The sequence below is a fragment of the Maniola hyperantus genome, chromosome 24 (genome assembly GCF_902806685.2).
Source record: "Maniola hyperantus chromosome 24, iAphHyp1.2, whole genome shotgun sequence".
Lineage (NCBI taxonomy): Eukaryota > Metazoa > Arthropoda > Insecta > Lepidoptera > Nymphalidae > Maniola > Maniola hyperantus.
Window position 1 is genome coordinate 4830737 of NC_048559.1, and position 14816 is coordinate 4845552.

A 14816-nucleotide genomic window follows, 5' to 3' on the forward strand; every position below is an offset into this window, starting at 1 on the left:
TCTGCCCATACTTCCATGCATGCAAAAACAATTGTATGATAGCAATTGCACTTATATTTTTGTAGGCGCCTCGAACATTTTACATTTTTACGACCTAAATCGCGCTGGGCGGCCAAGACATAAATTTTAACCCCTGTCAAAATCCCTGTCCCTGAAAATTAGTCGATAGCTATAGTATGCGACAGGTCGAGATAGCAATTGGATTATGAGACGGGGGCCCCACACACTCGCACAGCCCCCGCGCTAACCCGGTGCGGGATAGCGCGGGTGACGTGCGGGTGTACGGGCTCTCCCCCCGTCTCATACCCCGATTGCCATCTCGACCTGTCGCGTACTATAGACGCGTGTCCAGTATCCTATTAATTTTCACAGCTTAACAGCGATTATATTCTATACGAGATGATGCCCGCGACTTCCTTCGCGTGGATTTAAGAAAATCCCGTGGGAACTCATTAATTTTCCGGAATAGAAACCGGCCAAGTGCGAGTCAAACTAGCGCACTGAGGGTTCCGTACTACAATCTTATTTTAGCGGCTATAGGTTTATTGACAGACAGACAGACAACAAAGTGATCCTATACGTAAAGGTTTCTCTTTTTCCTTTCGAGGTACGGAACCCTAAAAAGTAGCCTATGTCCTTCCCTGGGATTTAAGCTAACTCTGTACCAAATTTCATCAAAATCGGTTGAACTGTTGGGCCGTGAAAAGCTAGCAGACAGACACACTTTCGCATTTATAATATTAGTATGGATTTTTGCATTATGCAGCTTCATAAAGCAATAATGTAGATTACTCAGAAGCTTTACAGGTAAGTAGTTTAAATAAGTAGTTTAATTCTATAACACTTTAACTTTTTATTTTCAGGTATTAGGTATAACAGAGAGGGAGTTCATGGACCAAATGGGTGTCTACTTCGTCGGCTTCGTCTCCCAGTACGGCTACGACAGAGTTTTATCAGTTTTGGGTCGGCATATGAGAGATTTCCTGAACGGCTTGGACAACTTGCACGAGTATCTAAAATTCAGGTAACGGCCGCCTGCTATGTCGTCTGCGATTCTTTGTGACGCTGAGTATTTTGTTTTTATAATAATACTTACTAGATGATGCCTGTGAATTCGTATGTTTGGATTTCGGCTTTTAAAATTCCCGTGGGAACTCTTTGATGTACCGGGATTAAAAAATGCCTATATCAATTTCCGGGCCGCAAGCTACCTATGTACCAAATCTATATATTATAAAAGGAAAATGTGACTGACTAATCTACCAACGCACAGCTCCATCTACTGGACGGATCGGGCTGAAATTTGACATGCAGATAGCTATTATGACGTAGGCATCCGCTAAGAAAGGATTTTTGAAAATTCAACTCCTAAGGGGGTGAAATAGGGGTTTGAAATTTGTGTAGTGCACGCGGACTAAGTCGCGAAGTATAGTAACTTGAGCCACTCATCTTCATGAAAATGCAAAAACCTAGTCTTGTACGATGATAAGGAACCCTTCCGTACGATGGTAGTACGGAAACGTCAGCGAGTCCAACTCGCACTTGACCGATTTTTTTATTTTTTCCAGTTATCCAAGAATGAGAGCTCCGAGTTTCATCTGTGAGAATGAAACGCGACAAGGGTTGACGCTGCATTACAGATCGAAGAGACGAGGATTCGTATATTACGCTATGGGGCAAATAAGAGAGGTTATTACTTTACTATTTTCTTTGAACTTTACAGAGTAGGCCTACCTAACCTACCTACCTGCAGTTGTACTTGATACATAGTTTGAAAGTAGGTAGGTACTATACAGGGTGTAACCAGAACGCTAGCAAAAACGAAGACAGGTGATCCGTGATACTACTGATGATTACCTACTGATGTAACACCAAGAAAAACGCGTAAAAATCCAACATTTTGTAAAAGTTCACGATATATTGCAAACAAAATATCGGACTGAATGACGCTAGAAGCCAATGAATGTTGTTTAAGTAAGTCATTCGGAGTTAATTCCACGTCGTAGGCGGGGCATTGACCTGAGTTTTTCACTCTATACATTGCGGGGTTGAAAAATACTAAATCACTAAAACTACAAAATTAAGCAAATGGTATTGGATTGTGTTTAGGTAGTAGGATAACAATAACGCTAAGTTTTTGCGAGCGCGGCGTTCTGGTTACATCCTGTATACAAGATTATGTGATTGAATAAAAAATCTTTCTTTTCTAATTCTAGTCTTTTGTCAAATAAAATCAATAAATATTTACTCGTGTTATGTAGTTCTGTTTGACTGTGTTAGTACAATATAAAGTTATATTAAGTACATATTTGTTCCGTTGTTCGCCTCAACTTTCGTAGGTGGATATCTAATTTATTTAGGTTTCAGCGTAGGAAAGTTTAAATTACAATGTATTTGATGTTACATAAGTAGGTAGGTATAATGGAATTAAAATATCGTTTACGACTTCTATCACTAGAGTCATTAATAACAAACTTTTGTCAGTGATAAATTGTCGTGACAAAACTAGGTTCAGAACTTTGTGCCTAAGTAGGAAATTCCAGACTAGTTACATTAGGTATGTAAAATGATACGATAAATAAGTTACGGTAGTAAAAAAATAAAATAAAAAATCTTTGGAGGCGCCGGGTATCGATCCCGGTACCTCTCGCATGCTAAGCGAGCGCTCTACCATCTGAGCTACGCCCCCGTTGTTATCAGTGTCAAAATTATCGTATAGAATCCATTTTGCTGTTTAAGTGCTAAATACAAGCCGAAATAAGTCAAAAACTCAAAATTTTTCTATTGGGCATTTTCATCTCGACCTGTCTAGTACAGTACTCGGCCACAAATGTTGTACATCGACCCTTAGAGAGATAACGGTTTCGTAGAGCGTTGTCTCTGTCGTTGCGACCGACAAAACGTCACATATAATATGAGCGACAGAGGCAATGCTCTACAAAGCCGAAATCTAATTCTAAAGGTCGATGTAAATTATTTCTTGCCGGCTACTGTACATAGCTTGGACCTTGGTGCCTAGTGTCTACTGTCTAGACTAGAACCAGCTAGAACTAATGTGCACAGAAGGGAAGTTACGTATTTCTTTAATATCCCAATAGATGGCACTACTTAATGTTTAATGTTTGTCGTAGTTCCATAGCTATGCACTAGATGGCCCTTATGTCAAATCAAATTAAATTACTGAAAAAACATTTTTACATAATAAATACTATATCTATACTAATAAATAAAATTGAAGTGTCTGTCTGTTTAAACGGTCTAATCTTCGGAACGGCTGAGAACTTAACGGGACGGGACGGGTAATAATTACTAGATAATGCCCGCGACTTCATCCACGTAGAAACGTTTTGGGAGCAAATCCCAATAAAAAATATTTGTTAAATTATTTAGAATACCTACCTGCTTTTCTAAGCGGCGTTAATAATAATGAAACGCATTTATAATTGTTTAAATAGGGTACCCTACTCAATACAAAAGTTAAAATAATGAATTATTGCAGGTAGCCCGCCATTTTTACCACAAGGAGATGCGAATAGAGTTACTTCGAGAGGAACTTCTCTTCGACACGGTACACGTGACCTTCCAGTTGACCTTCGACAACCGAGCCTTCACGCTGGCTTCGTTGGCGATGACGAGGGAGGAAAAACATCTGCCTATCAGCGCTTCCGTATTGTTCGAGATATTCCCCTTTTGTATTGTATTCGGGTAAGTATCAATAGCCTCAATAGAACTGGTAAAGGAGTAGACTGAAAACCGAAAGGTCGACTTGACCGATTTTTGTAATTTCAGATCGGACATGGTCGTCCGTAGCATCGGTAATTCTTTGATGGTGATTCTGCCGGATTTGGTTGGGAAGAAAATTACAAACTGGTTCGATCTGGTTCGGCCGCTCATCGCCTTCAAATTTCAAACTGTAAGATAGACTTTTAAACCATAATACCGGCTTCCCACGGCGCGTGATATTGCGGACGGACGCGGACCGATCCGCACCGATGGGGAAGAGTAACTTCTCAGTAAGAGAACCTCTTTGAAAAACTTCAGCTTTCTAGGTCCAAGTTGGTTTAAGCGTTTAGGAGATAAAATAGGAATTTAGCATGATAAAGTACTATATTGCAATGTTGTACATTTTTTTGCATTTTTTTATTAATATTGTTTACTTGCTGATGCCCGTGACTTCGTGTGCGTGGAATCAAGTTTCGAAAAATCCCCTGAGAACTCTTTGATTTTCCGGGATAAAAAGTAGCCTATGTCACTCTCCATTAACTATACCCATGTAAAAAAATCACGTCGATCCGTTGCTCCGTTGCAACGTGATTGAAGGACAAACCAACAAACTAACAAACCAACAAACAAACACACTTTCACATTTATAATAGGGATAGCGATTTGCGTATAAAATTGCCTCATTGTACCTACTTAATGAAACAAAATATTGCTGATTCTTGGAACTATGAAGAAATAAATCGATATCTTGCTTATTTTGAAATCTAGAAGTCTGAAAACGTTTGAATGGAAAAGCGCGTGCGTTGTCACTTTAATTAAGGCTCCCTTTTACCCTAGCAAAAAAGTATAAGTTTCCACCCTTCGTGCATAGGGTCCTACTAGTCAAATCAGCAACTTTTTAACTAACGTCAAAACACTCGCTTAGTATGGGAGCTTGTATAAAATACATAGATGTAATGTCATAAACATTTGACGTAATTTGATGTACATCAAAAAAGTACTTTTTAGTTAAATCGACAATTTAAAATGGTAAGAAAACTTAAACTAGTTTTAACAGCGGACGTGGATTTTACCTACGAATTTTTGGAAACCCTCTAGTTTACTAAGAAATAATTTGTATTTTACATAATCACCATCCCACACAATGGGTGTACCGATGGTGTACCGTCACAACGTGCTCCGAGCACTGCTACTGAATTCTTTACTAGTGTCAGTTTTCTTGACAGATCCTGAATCGTACTAACAATATATTCGAGTTGGTAACAGTGGAAGCCGTGATGCATGAGAAGGCGCCGGACAAACGGAACGAGTTGATTCGACTGTCTGATGAATCCGACACCGTTACGGAGAAGAATTTGAGGCTGAAAGGTATTTATTGTAAACTCAGAACCTTACAAAGAAAATTTGAGTTCGGAGAGTTTATTCAAAGATTTTATGAAAGCCAAAAAACTAAATATTATAATAAGTAGGTGTTGGTTGAGAAACAATGGTTCTAAAACATCGTGTATGGTAGGATATTATCACAAGCTATATTGTCATTCACTGCGTCTAAAGGATACCATTCCAATTCTCACATTTCATTATAAACTGCGCCAACTGGAAAATGCAGATGATGGTTAAAATTAAAAATAGGGCTAGCTTAAACTATCTAGGTACTTAAGGTAAAAGAAGACACTTTTTCAGGAGACTCCCCCAAGAAGCGTTATGCATACGACGGAAGACGATTGCCTGATGTTATAAATTTACATCTTAAAGGTATTCTGTGTCACACGCGGACAGAAAATTAAATTCGCTTCTCCCCACGATTAGAAGCAATAACTTGTCAGAGATTCGCGGAAAAAATTCTTAGGAAACATTCTTTGATTCTTTCTTTGATACGATACCAATTCTAAACACTGGGCCCCAGTAATTCCTTAAAGATCTTGAATGGACAAAGTCTGAAATCATCGTCCACCAAAAGTGAATCAATAATTGAAATGTAATGCAGTCGTAGGAATTTTTTCCGTCGTCTCTAGGACAAACCAAAACATGTTCACCGAAAATTCTTTGTAGGTATTTCTTTATTCACAATATTAATAGGTACCTACGCACATGTTTTGAACACATTTTCTTTTGATGGTCTCAAAAATAAGGAAAATGGGGATCTAATTTTCCCATGGTAAATATTTGTACGTATTGTTTCTTGATTAAAAACCTTGAGTACAGGAATATCCGTTTATTTTTAGCCAATTTCAACGATCAATTTTACTAGTGAAGTCGGTTTTATTTTTAGTTCACAAAATATATATCTATGTAGAAAAAGTACTGTTACAAAGTTACAAACTATAAAGTCACGCATCGAAAAAGCCTTGAGCTTACAGGTTGATTTTAGATAAAAGTGGAGTAAGTCACACTCAAATCTACTTTTTCTATTCGAGAAGCTGCACTGAAAATGTATTTTATCTATAGGTATATTACTTGATTGAGAAGGCACGTGGGGTAGGGATTAAAGAGTTACAGTAGAGGACAGTGACATTGAGAGCCTTGATTTTTAAACTGTCACCCTCCCATAATCCACGCCTTACCTCACGAGTCATCTTACTGAAACAGTATACCTATTAGTGATTTAAATCACACATTAATTTAAAGGGCATCTTGGCCTCAGATGCTAGAAGATGCCTCCCATTCATGTCTTATGCGCCTTTATAAATACACCATTCGGCTTTTCTAGACTTTACACGCTTCATCCATCCGGGGATACCTAGGGCATACAACATGGTGTTTACCTTGGGACAAGCCAAGTATGGTCTGCTTACAGTACAATCCTCTCCCATCTTCTTTAATATATCCAAGCCAACGGAAATGTAATCGGTATCTAGGTATTTCCTCGTATGGAATATAGTTTTCGATGATTATAACTTTTAGGTCAAATGATCTACATGGACAACTGGCGGATGATGATGTACCTCGGGACACCTGTGATGCCCGACTTAGCTGCCCTCGTCTCTACCGGCCTTTATATCAACGATTTGTCCATGCATGATTTTAGCAGGTTTGTAACTTACTAAAGCTTAGCTAAGCTACTTTACTAAGAAGTCCTTTAATGATCACACCACAAGTTTAGAGTGAAAACAACTTTTTCACTCTAAACTTACGCTACACATCAATAATTCATGTCCGTAAGTAGTCTTATCCGTATTTCATCAGGCCTGGCCTGGCTAGACCCGCAAAAAAGCATTATAATGGATCATAATACGGGGCTCCGACATCTCTTTTCTATTAGACACGAGGCATTGTCTAGCAGTGGTTTAATGATTAAGTTACCTACTGCTTATCGCAGGCAACATTTTTTTATGATTATATTTTTTACAAAATTCATAAATCTCAAGGTGAGATAATTTTAGATCAAAAAATCCCTCAGAAACATTGTGTGTCGCAATTTTATAAAACCTCTTTACAGAGATCTCATGTTAGCCGGTACACAGCAATCCGTGGAACTCAAACTAGCGTTGGACCAGGAACAGCAAAAAAGCAAGAAATTAGAAGAATCCATGAGAAAACTAGACGAGGAGATGAAGAGGACAGATGAATTGCTGTATCAGATGATACCCAAGCAAGTTGCGGACAGATTGCGTAATGGAGAGAACCCAATCGATACCTGTGAGGTAAGAAGAACTTTAAAATTAAATAATTATTATGACTAGTTATTCGGGACTTTGGGAAAAACCTATGTTAAGCAGTGGACAGCCATTGTTTGTTGTGGGCTCCTCTCAGACCTGGGCGCGTTTGGAACCCTCGTAGCTTTAGTTTTAAGTTTGCGTAATAATTATCACCACTATATCTTACAAATCTAACACCATACCAGACCATCAATAAGAGTAATTTATTACCTATTTTGAATAAATCATTTGACTTTTGACTTTTGGCTGAAATAAGTATGATGATGATAATGATTCGATTCCATTCCCGAATAAGGTATTTTTGGCTTGGATACTATGACTACCTACTAGATTTAAGTTCCTAGGTGAAATAGGGTTTGATATTTAACTTAAGAATATAAAATTGATTTAAACCTGTTTGCACAAAAACACATTTGCTCATCCTCTCTAAATAACTTCATCCTCTTACTTTACAGATGTTCCACAGCGTCTCCATTTTATTTTCTGACGTGGTGACATTTACGCAAATCTGCTCACGGATCACGCCCATGGAAGTGGTGTCCATGCTTAATGCCATGTACTCCATATTCGACACCCTCACAGAAAAAAATCGTGTTTATAAGGTACCTAATTTGTAACTAATTTTATGATAGGTAACGGCTAACTGATTTTTTTGTTGGCTCCTTTAGATACCTATTATATAACCTATCTAAATTCGTGGCGAAAAAAATCGGGTTATGTGATATTTTTGCCTACTAAAACCCCCTCAGTGGCTACCCTCAGTGAAAAATGAGAGACTCTGACTTTTTAAGAGCATACGCCGATGCCTGTATTGTTGTTCGTTTCATATAGGTACAGGTAAAAATATGATATGTCGATCATAATTATTATTCGTATGTTTCAGGTAGAAACAATAGGTGACGCGTACATGGTAGTATCAGGTGCACCGGAGAAAGAAGATAACCACGCGGAAAAGGTCTGTGATATGGCACTTGATATGGTTGACGCTATCACCGATCTCAAGGATCCCAGCACTGGTAAGAAATAATTTATCTATTGGAAAAAGAAAAGCTGTCGAATTTAAAATAAGCAGCAATAATTCACAGACACTTTAAAGGTAGGAAAAGTGCAAAAGTGTCTTCTACTCTCAGAAAATGAGGACGCAAGAAATGAAAAGATTTCTGCAAATTAAAATGTGGTCAAAACACAGGCCACTACTTAGACTTACCACTACAGAGGCTAAGTGGTCTGTGGGTCAAAATGAGGGTTCCTGTTCCCTGGTCCCATTAAAATAATTAATGGATTCATAGTGAAATTTGTAATTTCTTTTAATATTTTTCTAACTTCTTTCTACGTTGACCATCCTCTCCGCATCACCAGAATCAAGTATTAATCATATCTCATTCCATTGTCCTTAAATTGTGCTGATTGTATCTCTTTTTCTTTAAATTCTGGAATACTTGGTGGTGTATACGGTTGAGACTATTGACTGTTGTTTTTAGAGAAATCGAGAATACTGCTATTATTTATGCAACAACAACAGACTTAAAATATTATTGACGTCTTTTTTCAGGATCCCATCTGTCGATCCGAGTAGGAGTCCATTCCGGAGCGGTAGTCGCCGGTATTGTAGGCCTCAAGATGCCCCGATACTGCCTGTTTGGAGATTCCGTCAACACAGCATCCCGCATGGAATCTACCTCCGAAGCCATGAGGATACACATATCTCAGACCACGCAGGAACTGCTCTCACCTTGCTACAAAGTTACTGAACGGGGGGAGATCCAGGTCAAAGGGAAAGGTAATTCTCCTAAGCGAAGAGGTAAAATCACGTTTTTTTTTAGTTTTATGATCTTCTAAGAAGTTTTTTAATCAATTTCGTCAATATATTTCTCAAAACATCGAAGTATCTCCTAAATTAAGTATATTTTAATAAGTTAACTTATGTCTAACTAAACCTAATGGAGTGGCCAAAATATTTTATCAACAGTACTGTTTCACTAATAAGAATATGGAGCCAGTAAAGAGGCATCTAGTTAGGAATCAAAAACAATAATTGGGGCAGTTCTATAACACTTTTGATCTTGAACTCTTTGTTCACAGGAGCTATGAAGACCTACTGGCTAGAAGGTTGCGAATCCCGGCCAGCTCTCACGAAGATCATATCAACACAAATAGAACCCATCTCCCAACTTGAGTGGGAAAGAGCTGCTGACGTCAGAGACAGCATCGCAGAACATTCAGCACAACAGTTCAGCAACAAGGAAGCTAACTCACTCCTGTTTAATAACGCAATAAATTCTGAACCTAATTCCGTAGTAAATAGCGCTGGGAATCCCTTATTATTCCAACCATCTGCTCCTCCTGTGAAGCCAACACCAACTGTGACGTCACCAGTGGAAGAGCGACGGATGTATTCTCCTGTCACGTTCCAAGACGTTGCCAGACGAAGTATCGCAAATTCTCCCAACAGGACTGATAAAGACAAAGGTAGTATAGATACGCCTACAAGTACTTGCCTAGGTAGTTTGCATATCGAGAAAATTTGATGCCTTCAGACCTGACTCTTCTTGGCTTAACCTGACTTCGAGTATGATAACCTTACTTAGATAGGTAGTATATTGTTCACAGATTCCCGACCTTTTCCAGAATCAAGATCAACGTCGACCAGTGTGGGGGGACCGTGGACTGACGCCGAATCGTTGGATCCACAAAGAACACTGGATAGCTTGAACTCTTCATTCTGGTATTTTATTATCAATTATGTTTGCTTGGGGTAAAAATAACTCTTTAACCTGCACAGTAGGTCTATTTTCTAGTAGTACGAGGTCACGCGAGACGATGAAGGTGTCTTTTCCGCCACTGTGTTGGTTCGTCAGTCAACCTTGCTTCCCGCGTTCTAGGAAAGTACTGTACCCTTGCGTAGACACATCTCCTTCACTGTCGCTCAGAAGTCTGTGAAGTAAAAACCTGACAGCAATATTTTTTTTATTACTATTATCAGACACACTTGATATCCATAACTGATTATGTGACAAAAATAGAAAAGTCGAGGCTCCTTAATAATAGGGGCCTCTCCAGTTTTAGTACACGCAAATATCGATTCCATATTTTAATAATCATCATCATCATCATCATCATGATCAACCTTTAGCTGGCCCACTACTGAGAACAGGCTTCCTCTCGGAATGAGAAGGGCTTAATAATAATAGAGCCATGTTACGCCCGTCCGTTGCGTCTTATCTTATTTGCCAATTGTTATTTATATTGAAGAATGAAAAAGTCTTTACATCACATGAATTTTTCAAAGAATATTTTTTTTACTGTATTATTTTGCAATACTCTAATTTTTTTTTATAGACTGGTTGTGTGAAACGTGTTGTAAATCTTAAGTTACAGTTCCACGTCCCCTTGCAGAGGCGGAACTGCGCCGGTGACAAAGGAACGTGATTGTGAACTCTTTACAGAAAATGTCGTAAGTTTGTTTATACGTATTTTATGTAAGAAACTAGTGGACCTACCCTGGCTTCACTTGAGTTGAAATTCTCAAAATCTTTTCTTTGTGGGGTCTACATATAAATCCAATTAGATCGAATGAATTACTTGACTAACATAATTGAATTTTACTAAAGTGTACGACTAGAGATCAAAGAACGTGTGCCAGTTGGTGTTTCTTTGTAAACAATTTTTTTTATTGTAATAAGTATTTTTTATTTAATTTTTCACTAATAATGTATAGTTAGCACTGTGTACATTAACTGGTTTGCTTTTGTAAAACGACTAAAAAGTCACCGTGTATCAAATAAATTTATGAATCAAAATTGATATTTTTTAGAGTGTAAAGCGCATGTCGCCGCCACACTCTGCACCCGTGGGAGTGAAAAATGTACAGACATCGTGTACAATGGCAGTAGATGAACCCAGCACTGTTTCTCCGTCGCCTACACCTGCACCACCACTACTTGGCGTTGATGATATCGGTCAGTTTTTTTTTTTTCGATGATAACTTGTGACTGCAATCTTATTAGGTAAGTGATGGTGCAGTGTATGATACAAACGGGGTAATCTGATCAGATCTAAGTGATTCGCTAAGACAAAAACTGATAATCTTATGGAGATCTGAACTTTAGCGAGACCTTTTAAGCGACATTTCATGGGAATATCATAGGCACCAACTTAAATTAGTTTATTTACAGTTTCATTTCGTAAGCTAAGCTAAATATGTATACTATGTATTTAAAAAAATTACAGAAACCGATACAGAATACCAAGATGCGCATGGAGACGTCAGCCATATTTGCACTGCATCAGAAAACATCGTTGAGCATCCCAAACAAAGTAAAGTTGGCAGATTTCGAAGTCGAATAACTCTTCATCATAAAGTTTATAATTCGATACATCCAAATAAAGATTCTGTTAAAGAGAAACCACAAATACAATCAGCTAATGTTCAACCGCATGGACATCATCACACAAAAAATGTAAACCATCACCAATGTTGTGGAGCGTTTGGTAATCCACATGTACGGCATAAATCTAGTAGTTCCAGCTGTCATTTAATATAATTTTGCTATAGGTAGTTAGTAATTTATTATTAATTTAGACATGAATTGGACTGTGAATACTATGGTTAGGTACTTCTTCATTTTCCTGCATTAGTACCTGATGGCATTTACTCACACTGTCAAACTTTAAAAGAAAGCCACTGGTGAAAGATAAACATGGATGCCCCTTTTTTCTGGGGGCCTTATTTACACAACATAAAGTATTATTACAGAATTGAAATGTACTTATTTGAATTATTATATCATCTAAGCAAGCAATAAGTATAAAAAATTTAGTTTAGTCCAAAAACGTCTATTTGAAAACATCAAAGACACAAAGTGCGATTTTGTGTTGTAATCGGCCTAAAAGGTATTTTTTTAATGTAATGTTCTATTGAAACATTATTAATATAATCATAAGCTGGATATTTTTGTACTATACAAACCTTTATCTTGGTGTATTATGAAAAAAATATCTCTCAATGTTAGATAGAATTTATTGGATCGATTTTTAGTGTATTTCATTGTTGTACTTCTAGTTGCACAATATTTTACCAAGTAATTATTTGTAGGTAAAAAGGACATGAAGTTTAGTATAGTTATATCCAATTTAAATGTGATTTTTATTAACAAAGCTAGTCTCCACAAAAAGATATTTTTGAGTTTAGAAAATTAATTAATATATTTTATCATGTTACAGTTGGATATGTTATTTTCATTCTGTTATAATATACTAGAGAGAATTTATTTACAATAAGCCAATACTTTATTTACTACTTTACTATATTCCAAAGAGTTTTCCAAATAAATTGTACATGATATTATTATTCATACAGTTTTTACAATTCTTGTGAAACTTTCACATACTTAATTTATACATCTTTTTTTATAATGTTATATTTTACATTTTTTCTATTTAATATAAACTTAAGGGGTTTTTACAAGATATGTTAGAATATCTATTTACGGACAATAACGTATTCATCTTGTAAGATTTACCAAAAAATTTGTTTGACTAGGTACCTACTGTAAAAAATATTTTGTGTAAAATTTTGTTACCTGTTTTGAATATTATTTTCAAATGAGCTTTACATTTGACAATAGTACATGAATCTTCTACTAAATAGTTAAGCTGTTAAACCATTTTTATACCATTTTTAAAATAAGTCTCTATGAATATCATTGAATGTAAAAATATAATTGTCCAACATGCGTTACAATGCGATTCGTGTGCCACTTAATTCACACTAATGGTGAATTAGGTTCCAAATACACCTGTACAAAGTTTCAGTTCAATAGGAAGAACCATGCGCAAATGCATTAGAAACGAATTGGCAGATTTAGTTTTTATACATATATAATAAGATAAATACTGTACGCGACAGGTCGAGATGACAATCGGAGTGGGAACGCCCCACATACCCGCACAGTCTCCACGCTAACCCAGTGCGGGAGTGCGGGGTCCCCCCCCACCCCCCACCTCCTACCCCGATAGCCATCTCAACCTGTTAAGTACTATGTCTACCTTATTATACTGAACATATTAAATTGTAATACCGTTAAGATTAACTTTGTCACTTTATTTGAAACAGACTATTCCAAATTATACCTGAATCAGTAATGAAATTAGATTAATTGGTAGGTAATATTGTTTTCATGAACTGTGCAGTCAACCGCATTTTATTACACACATGAAAGGTACACCTACATGAAAGGGGCCTTTTTACAAGTTATTTTCTAATTGAATAGTAAAACATAGTGTTAAACAAAGTTAATATTTATATTTCTAACCTTTTATTACTAAAACCATAATTTCGGCTCAATAAAGCAGATGATTAGGCAAAAAAAGTTAATTTACCTCCTCATCTAAATATAATATAAGCCCAAAATACATAGAAATACATATAAAAAGGGGTACATATTTACTAATACAATTGAACAAAATATTCACCTAAATTACGTTTTACATTACGAATAAAATAAGTATATTGTTGTCAGTCAATTAAGAATGTTCTAGTCGTTTTGAGATTACTTGTTGAATGTACTTTACATTGTTTTGAAATATTTATCAATATCCATTGATACGCTTCACATAAATACGTTGCAAATAGACCTGGCCGCAAGAGGAATATATTAAATCATTATCAGCAATTATTGTTTTCTAAAATACAGAAAGTATCAAAGACCAAGCTTGGGCTATTAGGTATTCATCTTAATTTGACTTAATAATATACGGGGATATTATGAATATTATGAGTTATTTGGCGTTGGTTTTATAAAAAATAATTCAGCCGTTTCTTCATTCAGCCCTGACTAAGCCTGTTTTCAAATGCTTTGTTGTTTTCAAGAAAACAATTACTGATATTAATTAATGTAATGTATTGATGTAGTATAGTTTAGAATCAAATTCATGAAGCTCTTTCATTTGATATCTCAAACGACAGAATTATTATTTTTTTTATTTAAAAAAAAAATTAAAAAAAATTATGATGTCTGGAAATTGTTGAGGACTTGCTGGCAACAGCAAATTATACATCTTTGTGATCTTAAGAATACATACCTAATAGAAGTTAGGCTTCTGTTATGTAGGTTTACTTCCTCTCTGCGGTCCTTGCATTTTCGAAGTTCCTCCTGCGGCCTGGCATGAAAAGTAAAAGATAATACCTAATTTTATGAATTTAATATGTTTTGAACAAAAGTGTACATGACAAGGTTAAATTAGGGTAAAGAAAATATTGACATGAGATTATACTATTTTAAAGCCATAATTATACTGGTAACTGATATGTGAGATTTTTCTTTAAATAAAAATTATCTTTCTCACTATTGTGAAAATAAAGTATGTTGAAGCTCATTTTCTTTATTTTATTGCCTCTAACTTATTTTCTATCTATTTCCTATGAATACGTAT

General features: G+C 36.4%; 1 protein-coding gene and 1 non-coding gene across 4 annotated transcripts in view; one reads left to right on the top strand and one right to left on the bottom strand.

Annotated features, from left to right (window-relative positions):
* The window catches only part of Gyc88E (Guanylyl cyclase at 88E), a 46061-nt gene extending 31302 nt beyond the window's left edge, over positions 1-14759 (top strand). The window contains exons 3-17 of one of the 3 annotated variants that reach the window (XM_069506842.1): positions 864-1024; positions 1569-1689; positions 3500-3705; positions 3790-3913; positions 4950-5091; positions 6628-6754; positions 7163-7367; positions 7838-7984; positions 8266-8398; positions 8935-9183; positions 9465-9851; positions 9993-10107; positions 10755-10836; positions 11197-11341; positions 11613-14759. In XM_069506842.1, coding sequence (XP_069362943.1) covers positions 864-1024; positions 1569-1689; positions 3500-3705; positions 3790-3913; positions 4950-5091; positions 6628-6754; positions 7163-7367; positions 7838-7984; positions 8266-8398; positions 8935-9183; positions 9465-9851; positions 9993-10107; positions 10755-10836; positions 11197-11341; positions 11613-11926 — 2658 coding nt within the window. In that variant the 3' untranslated portion in view covers positions 11927-14759. The remainder of the gene's footprint in view (positions 1-863; positions 1025-1568; positions 1690-3499; positions 3706-3789; positions 3914-4949; positions 5092-6627; positions 6755-7162; positions 7368-7837; positions 7985-8265; positions 8399-8934; positions 9184-9464; positions 9852-9992; positions 10108-10754; positions 10837-11196; positions 11342-11612) is intronic. The other 2 variants (XM_034981482.2, XM_069506843.1) reach the window with 2 other exon arrangements.
* TRNAA-AGC (transfer RNA alanine (anticodon AGC)) lies at positions 2617-2689 on the bottom strand. The gene has a single exon. It is a non-coding gene; the product is annotated as a tRNA-Ala (tRNA).
* Positions 14760-14816: the final 57 nt, after the last annotated feature.